Below are 15,754 nucleotides of genomic sequence, written 5' to 3'. Positions count from 1 at the left end.
TTAATACCGTAGCACATTTGCAGCTATCGCTATTTGGCGTGAAAGGATTCAATATAGTTAAATTGATGTACTAATTAATATAACAAAGGATGCGATTAGCTTCTGCGTATCGCTGAATACCGCGACGCAGAATGTAATTATAGTCAGCCACTATCTTTGTGCAGAAAATATGAAGACAGGATTATCTTCTGCAAACTAAGACTTAGAAGACGATATTTATGTTGACTTAAAGACATTACTTTAATCTCGCAGCTCAATGCTTACCTGTATGGAAAACCTCAAGTCAGCCGCTAATTGGGCTCTTAATTCATGCTTATCGTCATTCCGTCAGGCGGGCTGTCTAACTGGTAATTACTGAGTGGTTGTTGAAAGGTATTTTCCGTCCGACTTCGCTCGGTACACTCAAAGAAATGAGTGAGAATTGTCCAAATAACGAATCACTTTTTCTACATTTTGTGGATCATTAATTCTGACCCAGTTTGACCCAGCAAAAAGGTGTATCAGTGCGATTTGCAGAAAATGTGTCACTTTCTGGACAATATAACGCATTCATTTTTCTCAGTGCATTAGGTAGCGCCAACACTATGCATGTGACCGCATGCCTTCCTCCATTCCTTCACTCATAATAACTTGTGGAGTAAAGCTGATTTGAAAATGGTTTCATAATTAGGCTCGACTGGGCAACGTGAGGCATGTAAATTAAAATAATTACGTAATGATCGCAAGAAGTAAGTTATAATGTAACGAATTGAATACTTAGAAAAGCTTATTTAGTCTCGCATTTTTTTTAGCGTCCAAACTGGTTGAGCGATTGTCATTGTTATTTTTGATAACAATAGCTATGTATCAATGTTTTCAGTCGCTGATAAAACAATTGACAAATTTTCGCTGTACAGAACACGAGTTTATCTCAACGCAAGGCTTCAACATGCAAGTTTAATGACCTCGTTCATTTGCACGTGTCATCTAAAACAGACTATCTCGATATTCATAGCCTCATAGGACACGAAGCTCGTGAAGGAACCCGCCTTTTATAGTTGGATAATTGCCTTGTCCTGCGCACAGAGTGTGGATAACCGCGAGAACCGCCCACCAATCACAACACTGCTATCGCATGCCGCCCCTCACACGCCCCTAGCTATGCACCAATCACAGATAATCAAGGATAATACTGATATGACACTAATTAAAATTTAGTTCATTAAATCACATTAACTATTGAATTGAAAAACACGTTTAAACGACAATAGATAGAGCAGGCAGTGGCTATACGTTTATGTATAACATAAATTAATTTGGTAATAGTTTCACTTTCGGTTCTTGGTGATGGCAATTTGTATAAAAAACGAAACGAAATAAAATAGACCTTATGGGAATAATTTGGAATAATTTAAATAGTAAATTTCATCGATAACGGGAAGCACAAGGTACATAGAGAAGATATTTCTGAAATCCCTTCAGTAAATCTGCGTCCCAAACATAAGTGCTTTTACAATGTTTCGAATATCAAAGACCGGACGGAAAATTGTCCATGAACACAAGACCTGCAACCTGATGCTCATTACCATACATATTGCTCCCAGGTCGACTCTGATTCATCACTATTCGTCCGAAGTAGCAATTGATGTTCATAAACAAATCAGTTGCCGGTCACCGATAGGATCTAATACTCTAGCACAAAAACTCTTTACCAGCCAAACCTCTTCGTGATGTAACTATTTCTACTCGTGCGCCAATTAAGAGGCCCATACAGTTGGTATCACTGCTACGCCCATCGTGCGGAGAGTGGTTAGGTTACTGGTTAATCTCAAGCTGCGTCCACAACGAACCTTGTAACCTGTGGTATCTGTTAGAATATAATAGAAGTGTCGGCACTGAAGAAATAGGCCCATGGCCTGTTGCCGATTCTTGTACTTTTCGTGACTTGATTCACAAGGGTGATTCACGTGACCTTCTGAAACCCGATCTTTCCATAACAGAGGATTGATTGAGATAGCTGCTGGACTTAGTTGTCTAACCTTTGTATGGTTATTTTCAGGATTTCCGTGAGTTCGTTCCTTGTAAATGTTGTGCAACATTTTTCCTCATGTTTGTCTACAAGTGCGTCGGTTTGAATTTACGCTTTAAATGGAATTGAGCTGATCTTTGGTTGAGTCAGCTGATAAGCGGTCATTTTCGGAATGAAATATAACGGTGTCTGAATTTGTGACGCTAGAGGCTAGACCATTGGCTGTTGTCATGTGGATCTTTGGGATCCCTGGCTGCCGCAACTCTTGAGGCCGTGGCACCTCTGCGGCTCATGCAACCCGTAAATTTGAGACATCCTACAAGATATATTGCTATAAATTTCACACAAATTTAAACTGTAAATTTTTATTCTTGCGTAACTAGGGTGCAGCCTCATAGGTCACTGCTCTAATATCAAAGGAACATGCGTCAAGTTCATTTAAATTCCACAGCATGATTGACGTCCTTTGTAAGCATTCATCGCATTCATTCTTTTTATTCATCACGAATTGTAATTCTCTTGCCACGACATCCGGCCGCGGCCTATAATTTCTTTGGTCTTTCAGCCACGCCAGCCGCTGTTTAGAGGATACCAAATGACCGAGCTGCGTCGAGTCTGGCATCAGTCATACGCATATAAAAACACGTTGAGTTATAGACGAGCAATGACCATCAAAAATCTGTAGGTCATTTCAAGTTTAAATGTACAACTTGGTTACGGTAAAGCGTACAGTCTCATCTACGGTAAAGTTTAAGAGTACTGAGTACCTAAGGTTTCAACGCATCAAAAGTTGAAACGTACGGTTACGGTACAGTTGTACTTTTTTCTTTGTTGTAAGTGTGACAAATCTTGTTGAATCAGCTATCCATACGCCAGTGATATTACAGGCTTTAAACTTTTAATCGAAGTTTGCAAGAACATTTTACCTGATATTGTGATGATTTTTGTCAGAAAGGTGCACCGCTGCACCGCGATCATCATGAATGTTTCCGCAATTCTTTCATTCATAATACATACTAGTTGCAACAAAGGAGGCGAGCGCAGATGCCTTCCTTATTTCGCCCTCTTGAAGGGCGACTCATACATTCTGTGCGGGCGACCTTGATTGTCGCATTGCATATACTCAGTCCATACTTACCCAGCCTGAGCATGGATATTCCTTTGTATACTTCTGCGGTAATACGTACCCCATGGCAGAAATTTTATAAATTAATGTCATTTCCAGCTGTTGACTATTATAGAACGTGCCGATTTTCTTTAAAACTGGAAGTAAAATTTCACACGTTAATAATATACAATAATTTTTATCTGATATACACTTCAGGTTGATTTTTGAATTTCATCATAAAAAAGTAATAGCCTTCATTGGCGCTTCCTAAAGAAATAGAGTGCAGTCTTACTTCCACTCATCCACATGCTATAAGCCATTGACGTCATACTGTAAGTGAACTTTAAATGTCGGCGAAGTACCTTGGTTATTCATTACATGTTTTTAATAGAATAGAAGTGTCGGCGTTGAAGAAATAGGCCCATGGCATACCTGTCATTATTTTCGCGGTGTGTTTATTTTTGATTTTAATTCTTGTATGCATTTATGAACTGTATTCTTAAGTAACCCCTAAACCTAAACGATCACGTAGGCTTGTTGGCAAGCCCCTTTAAAAAGCACTTATAAAACATTTAAATATTCATTGTTATTATGACGTGCGTTGGAAGGCGCACCCATCTTTTAACTGTATGCATGAGCTGTAACTTTACCTAATTTGTTTTTGTACATGGCGAAATTCTTGTTCCTGATGACGTCACCCAGCGATGGCAACGCACAATCCTCGCTCAATCGCGATGCTCCCCGGCCATTGCAAAAAAATAAATCCACGTACCTACATGAGTAATATTGAATTTACGTACGTGTCGCCAATCTCGCTGCTTTTATCCTTGGAAATTCAGTATTGGCTGGATCATTCTGCCTCAAGTTTAAAGCACAGATTGAAATGTCATGGGTAGCTTGCGGTAAACAACGATACCTGGATCAGTTAGAGAAGGTCTGTATTCTTATAAAACAGGGTACGAGTTGGCGATATCTCGTGTCGTTTGCTGGCCGTTCTGCCGGAGAGACCACGCGCGATCACGCTTCTTCCTACGCTTTTGCTTCATAGAAATAGAAGTTGTATGAAACGTAATTTAGTCGAACAAGTGTTTGAATCGAGTGAGTTCGACCTTTTTCTCTGATAATTATAAAGAAGAAACTAATCAATTCAAACTGGTTTGAAGACTCATTGTTCGACCGACGAAAAACGCAATGAGCGCTAAAGTAAGTCTTAGAAACGAATTGTATTTTTTAGAAATTATATTAGTTATATGGTGACTGAATGCAGAAATTTTAAAAACTAGCCCTCAAAGAGTGGCGTTGAAGCAAAAATTACACAATACAATGACTGCACGTTTATAGCCATTAATATCATAATCACTCGAATATTATTGTTGATTTTTAACTCAATATGATATACAAATACAGAATGTAGTGGCGCTTATTCTATAACTACTCTCATGCATTATCAAAACGTCCGCAATTCAGTTAGTTTCATAATATAGTTCTAACCTGAGATACTATTTGTATTAAGGGTTGGTCTTCGGTTTTCTTTCAAAATTTCCTTGATTTTGAGAACGTCGAGTCTTTAAATTTGCATATTAGGAAATTTCATTTATATTTTTAAAAAGTTACTATAAATATGACGACTTTTCAGGTTTGGGTTTACTTAGCAGTGCTGTGCGCCGCCTTCGTGTCAGGAGTGCTAGCTGCGCCCCATCGCCTTGATGACAGAACTCATGACCACGCAGACGATCATACGAAACTGCTGAGCCATGACGGTCTGAAAGAAATGGACGTTAAGGAAGGCTCAGATATTGCTCATGAACATCCAGCCAACGACCAAGGAGATACTGTAAACAATGATCAAGAAGATTTAACTAACAATGAAGACCGAGCCAATGGCCAAGACGTTATTACTGAAGGTCAGGAGAAGCCAGCCAAGAGTCAAGACGTAATTGCTGGTAGCCAGGACGAGTCAGCCAAGAGTCAAGATGCCATTGCTGGCGGCCATGACAAGCCAGCCAAGAGTCAGGACGTAACAGCTGGTGGACAAGACAAGTCAGCCAAGAGCCAAGATGCTATTATTGAAGGTCAGGACAAGCCAGCCAAGAGTCAAGACGTAATTGCTAATGACCAGGAAAAGCAAGCCAAGAGTCAAGAAGTAATTGCTGGTGGCCAAGGCGAGTCAGCCAAGAGTCAAGACGTAATTGTTAGCGGTCAGCAAAAGCCTGCCAAGAGTCAAGACGTAATTGCTGATGGCCGAGAGAAGCAAGCTAAGAGTCATGACTTAACTGCTGGTGGCCAAGACAAGCCAGCCAAGAGTCAAGACGTAATTGTTGGTGGTCAAGACAAGCCAGCCAAGAGTCAAGACGTAATTGTTGGTGGTCAAGACAAGCCAGCCAAGAGTCAAGACGTAATTGCTGGTGCTCAAGACGAGTCAGCCAAGAGTCAAGGCGTAATTGTTGGTGGCCAAGACAAACCAGCCAAGAGTCGAGACGTAATTGCTGATGACCAGAAGTCAGCCAAGATTCAAGACGTAATTGTTGGTGGGCAAAACAAGCCAGCCAAGAGTCATGAGGTAATTGCTGGTGGCCAAGACGAGTCAGCCAAGAGTCAAGACGTAATTGTTGGTGGTCAGGACGAGTCAGCCAAGAGTCAAGACGTAATTGTTAGTGGTCAGCAAAAGCCAGCCAAGACTCAAGACGTAATTGTTGGTCGGGAAAAGCCAGCCAAGAGTCAAGACGTAATTGTCGGTGGTCAGGACGAGTCAGCCAAGAGTCAAGACATAATTACTGGTCAGGACAAGCCATCCAACGGTAAAGACAAGATTCTTGTTTCCAGTCATGAAGGTCCCGTTCTCGACCATGACGACCACACTCGCGCGCACCAGTTGCACGGTACCAATAACATCGGCCTTGACAAGCCCGACGCAGCAAGCGGAGCTGCCGAGGAAGTTTCAGCGTCCGAAAAGAAGCGCGCTGGAAAGAAGGAATCTATTGCAACTGACAGCGACGTCATTTCCAAAAGCCTCCACGATACCGAAAGAGACGACCACTCTCCTTGCTCCAGGCGGTGCTTCGGTGCTGATGGAAGTGGCTCGAGCTGCTGCGATTCCAATCTCGGGCATTAGTTTTTTTCTGGTTTGATGAAACGAGACGAATCCATTACGGAACCCTAAAATTAAATGGTTCATGAAACCTTGAAAACTATGTAGGCTTCCTAAATTTTGGTGACTAAAACCGTTAGGAATTAGAATACAATAAATATCTCAGCTCGCTAGTGAACATTATGGGACACTTGCCTCAATTTCTTTTCCTGACTCGAGACTGCGTTGTCTTAGAGTCTTCTTTGTTTCTCATGTGACTTATTTTTGTATTGCATGTCAGCGACTGAGGAGCAATACTATTAATTCGATTACCCTTAGTAATCATTTAAAATAAAAAATTTAAGTTAATAATGGACTCTTCTATAACTCGTAAAACCTTAATAATTAATAGTTCTTTCCCGCTGTTTCTGTAAAATTGTCATTCTTCATGTGAGATATTTTGCCTTCGGTTACCATGCCGGCTAAATTAATCATGAGGAATAAATTACACTGAAATGGTGAACATATTCCAGCATTGTCCAGCCAAACATGTACAAGTTCTAAGTATCTCATGCTTTTTGTGATTCATGTCAACATTTTTTCTATTCAAATTAATTTTCGTGGAATTTAAAAATTCAGAATTTCTTGAAAACATTACCAACCATCGATGCTAAAGTTCGTCTGTACCCTGTCTCTCTTGACTGAATTTCATCGCAAGACTCAAAAATAATGTCATACTGCCGAGTGCCGACATTCATATTTAGTGTACTAAAACGTACCAGCAAATTCTGTATCTATAGGCTTATCAGTGACCCGCCAGAATATTAATTATCTTCTTTTAAGTGTTATCAGGTGAGGGCCCAGCTGATAATAGGCCCATACCTCGACAATGACACTCACTGTGCTGTGAACGCTTCAAATCTATCAAAGTCTTTCATAAATACAACATTAAATGAAACTTATGTGGCTTCAGAGCATGAAAGATGCGTTTGCCGCACCTAGACTGAATTTTTGACACGGAAAGATTAATAAATTGATGAATATAAACGACAGACACTTTCTTCAGCATTGTTTTCCACAAATATCGATATTCTCATCACAATTCCGTTCGCGTATTACACGGGTTGAAATCCAAATATAATAAATGTTATATTCATTAAATTAGAACGGGTGGTCATATTATTTTAGAACATTTATTGACATTTAAATACCAGCAGCAATCGTGTGACAAGAAATTATTTGAACCCGAAATAAAATCAGAAAAATAATCGTATATTTGAGCTCAATATATCATGTGTCGCAACTGATTGTGATTTAGAAGGCTTTATTATTTGATGAGCACGATTTAAGTCCCGTTGACATAGGTCATTATAGGTTATGATTGAGGAGCTATACCTATGTTCGATCATTCCATATTTTTCAGTAAAAAGGCACACGTGCATATGTGATGAAATTTGTGAACGTTGTCTTCAGTTTGCGCATGTATCTAATTCATCTCTCTAAATAATTTGTACATATTTCTATCAGAGCTTCGATCGTTTAACTCTGACGCTGACTTGAGACGTCCCCTGTTGTGGCCCGATTACCCGATCGAATGGAGGAGGGCCATAGCCCCTGTAGTGCCAGGGTTATCATGTCATATTGTACTCGTCCAAATTGTCTGAACTTCGAATAGTGAATTGAATATAAACCCAGATTATGTATGAACTGCAGCTAGAGATTGGCTTGAATGCATGACTCGCAGCTAGAGATTATACTTGAAATATCACACAGGTTAAAAACGATACGTTTTCATGGAGTCACTGTTACATCCCAAAAAATACAATTTTGTCACAATTATTCTACCCATTCTCGTACGCACGTGTACTCATAAGAAGGTCAACTGTCAGAAGAGCAAGCCCAATTTAATCGCTTCAATTCGCATGTTGCCAAACGTTTGCTACGCCACAAATAGACTGGCGCAATATTGTCTTTTGCTTTCATTGCGCCAAGAAGTCTCGTATGGCAACTGCACGTTGCTCCAAAGTCCAAGCAGCAACAAATGTAATTTTTATACCTTATATTAATTAATTAAAAAAGGAAATGACTTTTCCATCTCTTCTTATTATATTTTAGATAAAACGCGAGCTGACGCTTTTTTTTAATTCTCAGCCCATGATATATTATGGAAGAAGAGTTCAAGTTTCATTTACGATGACGCTCATTAAAATGCGTTATTATTTATCTTATTCCTTGGTGATAACTGCATGAAAATTACAAAGTTAATTGCTACCACTCTAGTTAGATGGTATCTCATCACGTCCCAGTTAACTCACTTGACCTATCCTTATCAACGCGTTTCGTCAGCGCCTATTTTGGCTTCTGATTATTTCCCTGATGAAATCAACTCTTATCGGTAGTGGACAGGCTCTCTAAACGCCGAAATAATTCGAGATATATTCTGTGTGTCACCAATTTGGTTCCTATGCTCAAGGAGAAGTATTATGAGTATTTAAAACAAACATATTTGTAATATGTCATTTTCAACAGCTTACATAAGATTTTTTATTTTCGATATGCATTATGTATCTTAACAAACTTGTCTAATTGAAAGGCTCTACCCTAACTATGCTAATTATGTATATTGTAAATAAAGGTACAAAAAATTCTGTTTTAGATCTTTTATTCACAGCAGCCTTGAGCTTCAAGTGCCGCGCAGATGCCAAGTAGTGTTTTCATATTTTAAATTCACACAAATCTGTTACGACCACACAGGGCGACCTAGATTATCTATTTGCTTCACATGATTAATTGATGGCCGAAAACACATAATCAAGATGAGGTAAAGAGAAAAAATATGAATCATTTTGCATTTGCACGGTCATGACAGTGTCAGTTGTTCCGGGCAGTCACAATACGATACGCGACTTTCGATTACAGTTATTAGTCTTAAAATTATTATAAATTTAAAACCAAAGAGGATTCCACAGAAATTCGCCATAGATTTCGGAAATACCATATCTTCGACAGAATTGTGGCGAATTTCTGTGGAACTTTCTTTATAAAAAATTTCTAGTGAATTCGCGATTCAAGCAAACGAGCGACATTAATGTGTACTATAATCATTAGACTTACAATCATTAGTTGACCTACGACCATCATTGAACTGAAGATAATCATGAGAACATGTCCGACTCTTACAGCAGTTTACAAGACCGTCGAGTTTTTGTATCCGAATTGAAGATTTCGGGCCTTCTCAATTACCCGTATATTTCCCTTTTTAACAACGCGATACATTATAATTAATTTTTTAAACATCACGGAATAATATTAAAGAATAATTACGGGTAAATAATTTATTCTTGTCTTTATTATTTTTCATACCACACTGCTATTAATTTAATTTAGTGTTAATGTTTTAGTTACTCAGTGTTGTAATTTGTGTGATAATTTACACGGGCTTTTTCGTATCCATGATATTCAGTCCGTCTTGGCACGTAAGTAACTTTGGACTCGTGCACCTTCTCGCCTGCTGCAGCACGTATAGCAGCTCGCCTGCTGCAGCACGTATAGCAGCCCGCCTGCTGCAGCACAGATAGCAGCCCGCCTGTGCAGCACGTATAGCAGCTCGCCTGCTGCAGCACGTATAGCATCCCGCCTGCTGCAGCACGTATAGCAGCTCGCCTGCTGCAGCACGTATAGCAGCCCGCCTGCTGCACCACGTATAGCAGCCCGCCTGCTGCACCACGTATAGCATCTCGCTTGCAGAAGGTATAACAAGCACGTATACCAGCTCGCCTGTAGAACGTATAGCATCTCGCCTGCAGAACGTATAGCAAGCACGCATACCAGCTCGCCTGCATAACATATAGCAAGCTCGTATATATTATCTCGCCTCACATCTCACCACAAATGCTGCTCGTCCCACCGACCTTCTCGCCGCTCGACTGCACGCGAGAGAGAACAAGCGCTTCCCTGCACGTGGGCACCGCGTGCGCACCTCTGATGCGCGGAATTTCTTGTGTTGTCATAATAATAATTGTCATTGATAATAATATTGTTTTTATGGTTACTAAGAGTAATTAACTGGAGTAGGTATTGAAAATAACACTGGGAATAAGCTTGTAAGTTTGTCATCGCAATAATAGCTTTGTGCCGAAGTCAAATATGTTTGACTTTGGCATAATAGTCAAAGTCAAAATATGTTTGATTTGTGTCCGCGTGTTTTATTATTCTAATCCTGTTTTCAAAATCAATTTAATTATAACATGAAGCAATAATAAATGTAAGAAGATATGTGCAATTATATTCTGCTGGTATGAGTGTTAGCACACAAACGATAAATATTTATCTATCAAAAATATTCTTTTACATGCTTTACGAATTTCCTAGTCTATCAAAATAGAAAATCTACGAGTTTTCTGCGTCCAATGAGATATCTTATCTAAACGTACAGTTTCAGACCTCAATGTCTAAACACACAAGCCTCTGTCCAAATGTAAGTGGGTTTCAATAAAATCAAAGTATTGCCTTGAAAATGTGCGCATTTTTGAAGCTCTCGCTTAGCAGCTAAATGCGTGTTTTTGACATTTTGTTTTTGTTACGAATATAAAGAGAGAGAGAGTTAAGAGAGAAAAAATTTTGTTTAATTTGAGGTGCATTTATCTTTGTTCATTAATGTTTAATTTGGCTTTTTTGAGGAGAACAATTATGATTTACTTCTGCAATTTTTTCTCTTATAGTCATCATTATATAATATTGTTAATTTTGAATTTCCGTTGGAAAGGCAGCAATTTCAGACAGTTCAACAGCGTAATTTTTATTAGTTCTTCTAACGCGATTTATTACCATTAATATGATACTAATTCACTGGCTTTTATTCTTTCTATATCAAAACTTTGTACCCAGAATGCAGGAAAATAAAATTCTGGTATGGTATAATCAAATATTTACGCGAAATATGTATGGAGGCACTCAAGGAACAAGTATATTATTACATATACAGAAAAATATTACAGTCCATGCGCTAATCTATTCAATATACTTGTATAAAAAGCATACAGGATATGCCCTCGATGGTATGCTCTTCCTCATCACCTTGACTGGCGGACCACCGCGACCTACAGACGAGCCTGCAGTTGCCTGCATCGTTCTGGCTCATGTAAACAAACGTTCATATGGAGCCGTGCTAACAAACGTTCATATGGAGCCGTGCTAACAAACGTTCATATGGAGCCGTGCTAACAAACGTTCATATGGAGCCGTGCTAACAAACGTTCATATGGAGCCGTGCTTACAAAAATAGCTACGAGTTTGTAGCTCCGTCAGCCAATCACAGTCGACTTTTCAAGCTGAACCCACCAATCACAGACGAAATATTGGTCGGTACTTGCAATTGGGTCGCTACGTGTACGTGTACTGAGGCCGCTGTCTCATCAATGGATGCACTCACGGACTTTATATTAACGATACATAGTTGAGTATTCATGATTCATATGAGTACATTCAGGATTCATATTCATGATTCATGTTGAGTATTCATGATTCATATGAGTACATTCAGGATTCATATTCATGATTAATTTTTGAGTTGCTTTCCGTCTTTAACTAATACCCCCATTTATTGCCTGAATTCATCAAAACTTTCATGCGGCTCGTCTAGAAAGTTAGCAATGTTTAATATTATTATACATGAGACGAGGAGCTTTATATTACTTAGCAATAATAGCAATGGTCTTATCATGTGCACGGTTTTTTAATTACAATCCTATTTATAGAATCATAAAATTGTATAATAGAACTGTAAAAAAATCCAAATGACCTTCAGTTAACTTCCAAAATAAATACAGCGAAGCTCGAGTTTTTTTGTGAGGATTCTTTTGTGCATTCTTATTCGTGACCAGATTCGTAAATCCTTTCATGCACGCTGCGTGACGTGAAAGTCCTACACAATAACGAATTATGCTCCGAATTTCATTGTTAACAAACTACAGCGGAAGCAGTGCAGTGCCGCGCAACTTCCTTCACTTGTGCTGTGAAGGAAGGCGTTGTGACATCAGGTACACTCAGAGAAATGGGTGTGTCTTTGTCCAAATAGCGATGTTCTAATAATAGTATAATAATAATAATATAATATATATAATAATATATTATGTATATAATATAATTTATAATATTTAATATAATAATAATAATTGTTCTTTGGCTCATACTGACCGAGTACTCTAAGGCAAAAGGTCGCATCAGGTCCACGTGCAGAAACTGTGTCACTATTTGACGATAATATAACTCATTCATTTTGTGTGAATGTAGACGTTGTGAAATCAATTACGTTGTTGTCTGTTTTGAACTGGATTACGCCACAATGAAAATAAATTTTTTATGTTAAATTATTTTTTTCATTGTTGTCTGTGAGCCTCGATCCATGATGCGTCATGTTTTGGAGAAGCTGAGAATTAATGGACAAGCAATAAAAATTTCATCATGATATTCTTACAACACAAACACAATTTCTTACTTAGAGTTATTTTTATAACCTTGCAGCACTCGAACCCAAAGAAAAAGTTCTCTAGTAAAATAACATTATTATTATTTGGACAATAATTTGATGATATTTTTACTCAAACGCAAAGAAAAAAGTTCTCTAATATAATAACATTATTCAAATTTGGACAATAATTTGATGACATTTTTTATACTATTTATCAAATCACACTCCCGATCAAATTATTTAATTTATAATATACAAAATCTTTTAGTTTAATGCAAATTATTTAATTTATAATATACAAAATCTTTTAATTTAATGCAATAACTTATAATCACTGGTGACTGCATCGCTCATCACGTGATCACAGCGTGCAAGGATGATACGCCGATCGTCACGTTGTCCCGACGCGATACCAAAATAACCAAGAACTTTACTTCTTTCTTATAAATTGCTAACTTCTCTCAATATATCATAACAATTTATACTACAATAGAGCCTATATTGTATACCAGTATAATGTTGACTAACACATCATATGTTGCGAAGACACATATACTAAACTATGTCAATGTAATATGTTGTCATGACTGGCAGCGACTTATCACACATAAAAAAACATCGCTCAATATTTTCGTCTCTTAGAGAACGTCTATTGAGGTCACTTCTAACCTTAGAAAAAAATGTATGCTGAACGCTGAACTTTTGTATGAACTTCCTTCTATTATATTGTTGTTGAGCTCATCGAAGTTGTTATGCTGCATGATGTCGTAATGTCGTAAATGTTGTTATGCTGCATGATGTGAAAATGTCGTAATTCGTATCGTACTATAAAAAATATAATTGGAAGTGTCAAGGTTCAGTAAAATTGTAAGTCTCTTTTACCAATTATATAATATAAATATAATTCTCGTCATCTTTACACGCTCAAACACTAGCATTTCATTTCTATATAATTGATATCCTTATCGGCAACGCATTGCATTTTTTACTCAAGTTCTAAATGCCGTTAAAATTTCTCCCGATTAGTAGACTTTTGTGAATCTGAATGTTATTAGATTCGTTGCGGTGACAGCATCTCGACTTATTAATTGCTTAAATTTTAAATTGCTTAAATTTTTAAATTTTAATTGCGAGTGCGTGGCTATACATAACTGATCAGGACGAAATATCAGACAGAGGCTTCTATAACTAACAACATATTTACATGTCTATGGCACGAGTTCAAACGAGTTCAGAATCGAATTTTTATAATTTGCTTTTTCATAATGACATTTATTTGAATGAAATATGAATTTTAGTATTATTTTTTATTTTCAATATCATTTTTAATTTTAAGCTTTTTGTTTATAGTAATATTAGTATTTGTTTTATTATTTGTTTATCAAGAATATAGATTTTAAAATCATTAATATTTTATAAATTGGTGACAAATTAGATTCCAGTAATATTCTATGCATTTCCCTCCAATTTTTCAGAAATTTTTCGTACAACTTCTTGCTATTTTCAATCATTATTCATACATTTTTCATGCATTCCACTTTCACTGCCTTTTTATTTTCAACCAATTTTTTCATCTAGACTCAATACAATTTTTAGATTATTTTTTATGTACGTTTATTTCTTTTTATTTAAAGCTTATACCTGCAACTAAAGCTAGTTTTCATTTGTAGCGCTCTTGTAATAAATTTTCCTCTTATTATGTTCATAGAACTAATTTCTATACACATTATGTATGATGCGTGGTACTGGAAAATCAAACATACTCATCAGAGAAGGAGCTTTACATTACTCAGTATCGTCGGTCAGTATTATCAGTCGGTCATGGTGAATGTTCCCTTGACAATCAATATATCATCAAGATGATAAATTTTATATCTGATGGACCTATATTCGCCCAAAAAGTATGTCAGATACGGATAAACAATTCAAATAGAGCAAAGAACTTCCAAACGCTTTTCTCTATTCTACTATAACATGCAGATTATATTGCGCAGAAACTTGAATCACCTTAGGTATTGTCTATATCCATAATAATCACTAATCTATTCATATTAGATTTGAACAATAATTACTCAAAATTTATATATTTTACATTGTTGACCAAAAACCGCGACGGGATTTCACGTGTTAGTGCGAGTCGTTGACTCGGGCAGGTATCAGTCGTGTTCAACAAGTGAAAAATTAACGAAAATTAACATTAATTAACGTTCTTTACAATTTACTCAGGGCAAGTTCGAAAAAAAGTTCATATATAGCTCACCAGCATGAGACTTAGCATAAGATAGACTACATCATGCTAACTAATTTGAATGTCGTTCATAATTAATACGAACGTCAAACAAATTAGTTTGCCAAATTTGGGGCATATATTAACTGCGTCGCCCTGTGGTGAATGGAAAAACAAGTTTTGGATCTGTTTTTTGTGGACGTAGCAGCTCGGGGCCAGCTGGCGAGCTAGAGCTGAAACTGGTTCTACTGACCAGTTGTCTTCAATGAGTACCTATGGATTTTTTATGTATGTTTTAGTCCTTCCATTGCTACCAAAATATCTTGGAAACTTCCTTTGATTTGAGCCTATGGGGCCAAACTTGAACCGGGCCATACAGATTCTAACCCAAATTGCATACATTAAAAATTTTTGCAAAGGTTTTTACAAAAATTCCATTCTTATTTATCATATAAGTAACTGTACACTTCATTCCTAATTTCAAAAGGAAAATTAATATCCTCCATACCGTTTCAGTGCCCAATTAAGTACGTAGGTTAGTTTAGTTTAGGTTCGTTTATTATGATGCAATAACAAATTTAGCGCAGTCGATTTTGAACAAAATATCCTGCATAAGAGGGCTCCCTGCGCATTAAATTCTTATATTCTCCTTTCTTGACTTAATTTGGATACTGCAATCTTTCTCCTCTCGTGAATAGGCGAAAATAATGAGATAAGGTAATTACATGTTCCATTATTTGTTTGAATAATATTTTAACCTCGAATGACCATCAGACCACAATAAAAATAGAAAGTTTTGCGTACATGAATAATATGAGCAACACAATTGTATTCGAGTGCGTGATTCGCGAAATTATGGGAGATTTCGAGTCAAG

At 37.3% G+C, this 15,754-nt stretch overlaps 1 protein-coding gene across 2 annotated transcripts; it reads left to right on the top strand.

Annotated features, from left to right (window-relative positions):
• The first annotated feature begins 4,107 nt into the window (after window positions 1-4,107).
• Window positions 4,108-8,848, top strand: LOC108679539 (golgin subfamily A member 6-like protein 2). 2 transcript variants are annotated; one of them, XM_018168178.2, is made up of 3 exons: window positions 4,108-4,319; window positions 4,753-5,731; window positions 5,855-8,848. In XM_018168178.2, the coding sequence occupies exons 1-3, from the start codon at window positions 4,308-4,310 to the stop codon at window positions 6,226-6,228; spliced, it is 1,365 nt and encodes a 454-aa protein (XP_018023667.1). In that variant the 5' UTR covers window positions 4,108-4,307; the 3' UTR covers window positions 6,229-8,848. The 2 variants fall into 2 exon arrangements, with proteins under 2 accessions (XP_018023667.1, XP_018023665.1); XM_018168176.2 differs by having other exon boundaries at window positions 4,753-8,847.
• The last annotated feature ends 6,906 nt before the right edge of the window (window positions 8,849-15,754 follow it).

This window comes from Hyalella azteca, unplaced genomic scaffold (genome assembly GCF_000764305.2).
Source record: "Hyalella azteca isolate HAZT.00-mixed unplaced genomic scaffold, Hazt_2.0.2 contig2480, whole genome shotgun sequence".
Taxonomy (NCBI): domain Eukaryota; kingdom Metazoa; phylum Arthropoda; class Malacostraca; order Amphipoda; family Hyalellidae; genus Hyalella; species Hyalella azteca.
Note: the sequence above shows the minus strand (reverse complement) of the source record. Positions and strands in the feature narration are given on the sequence as shown.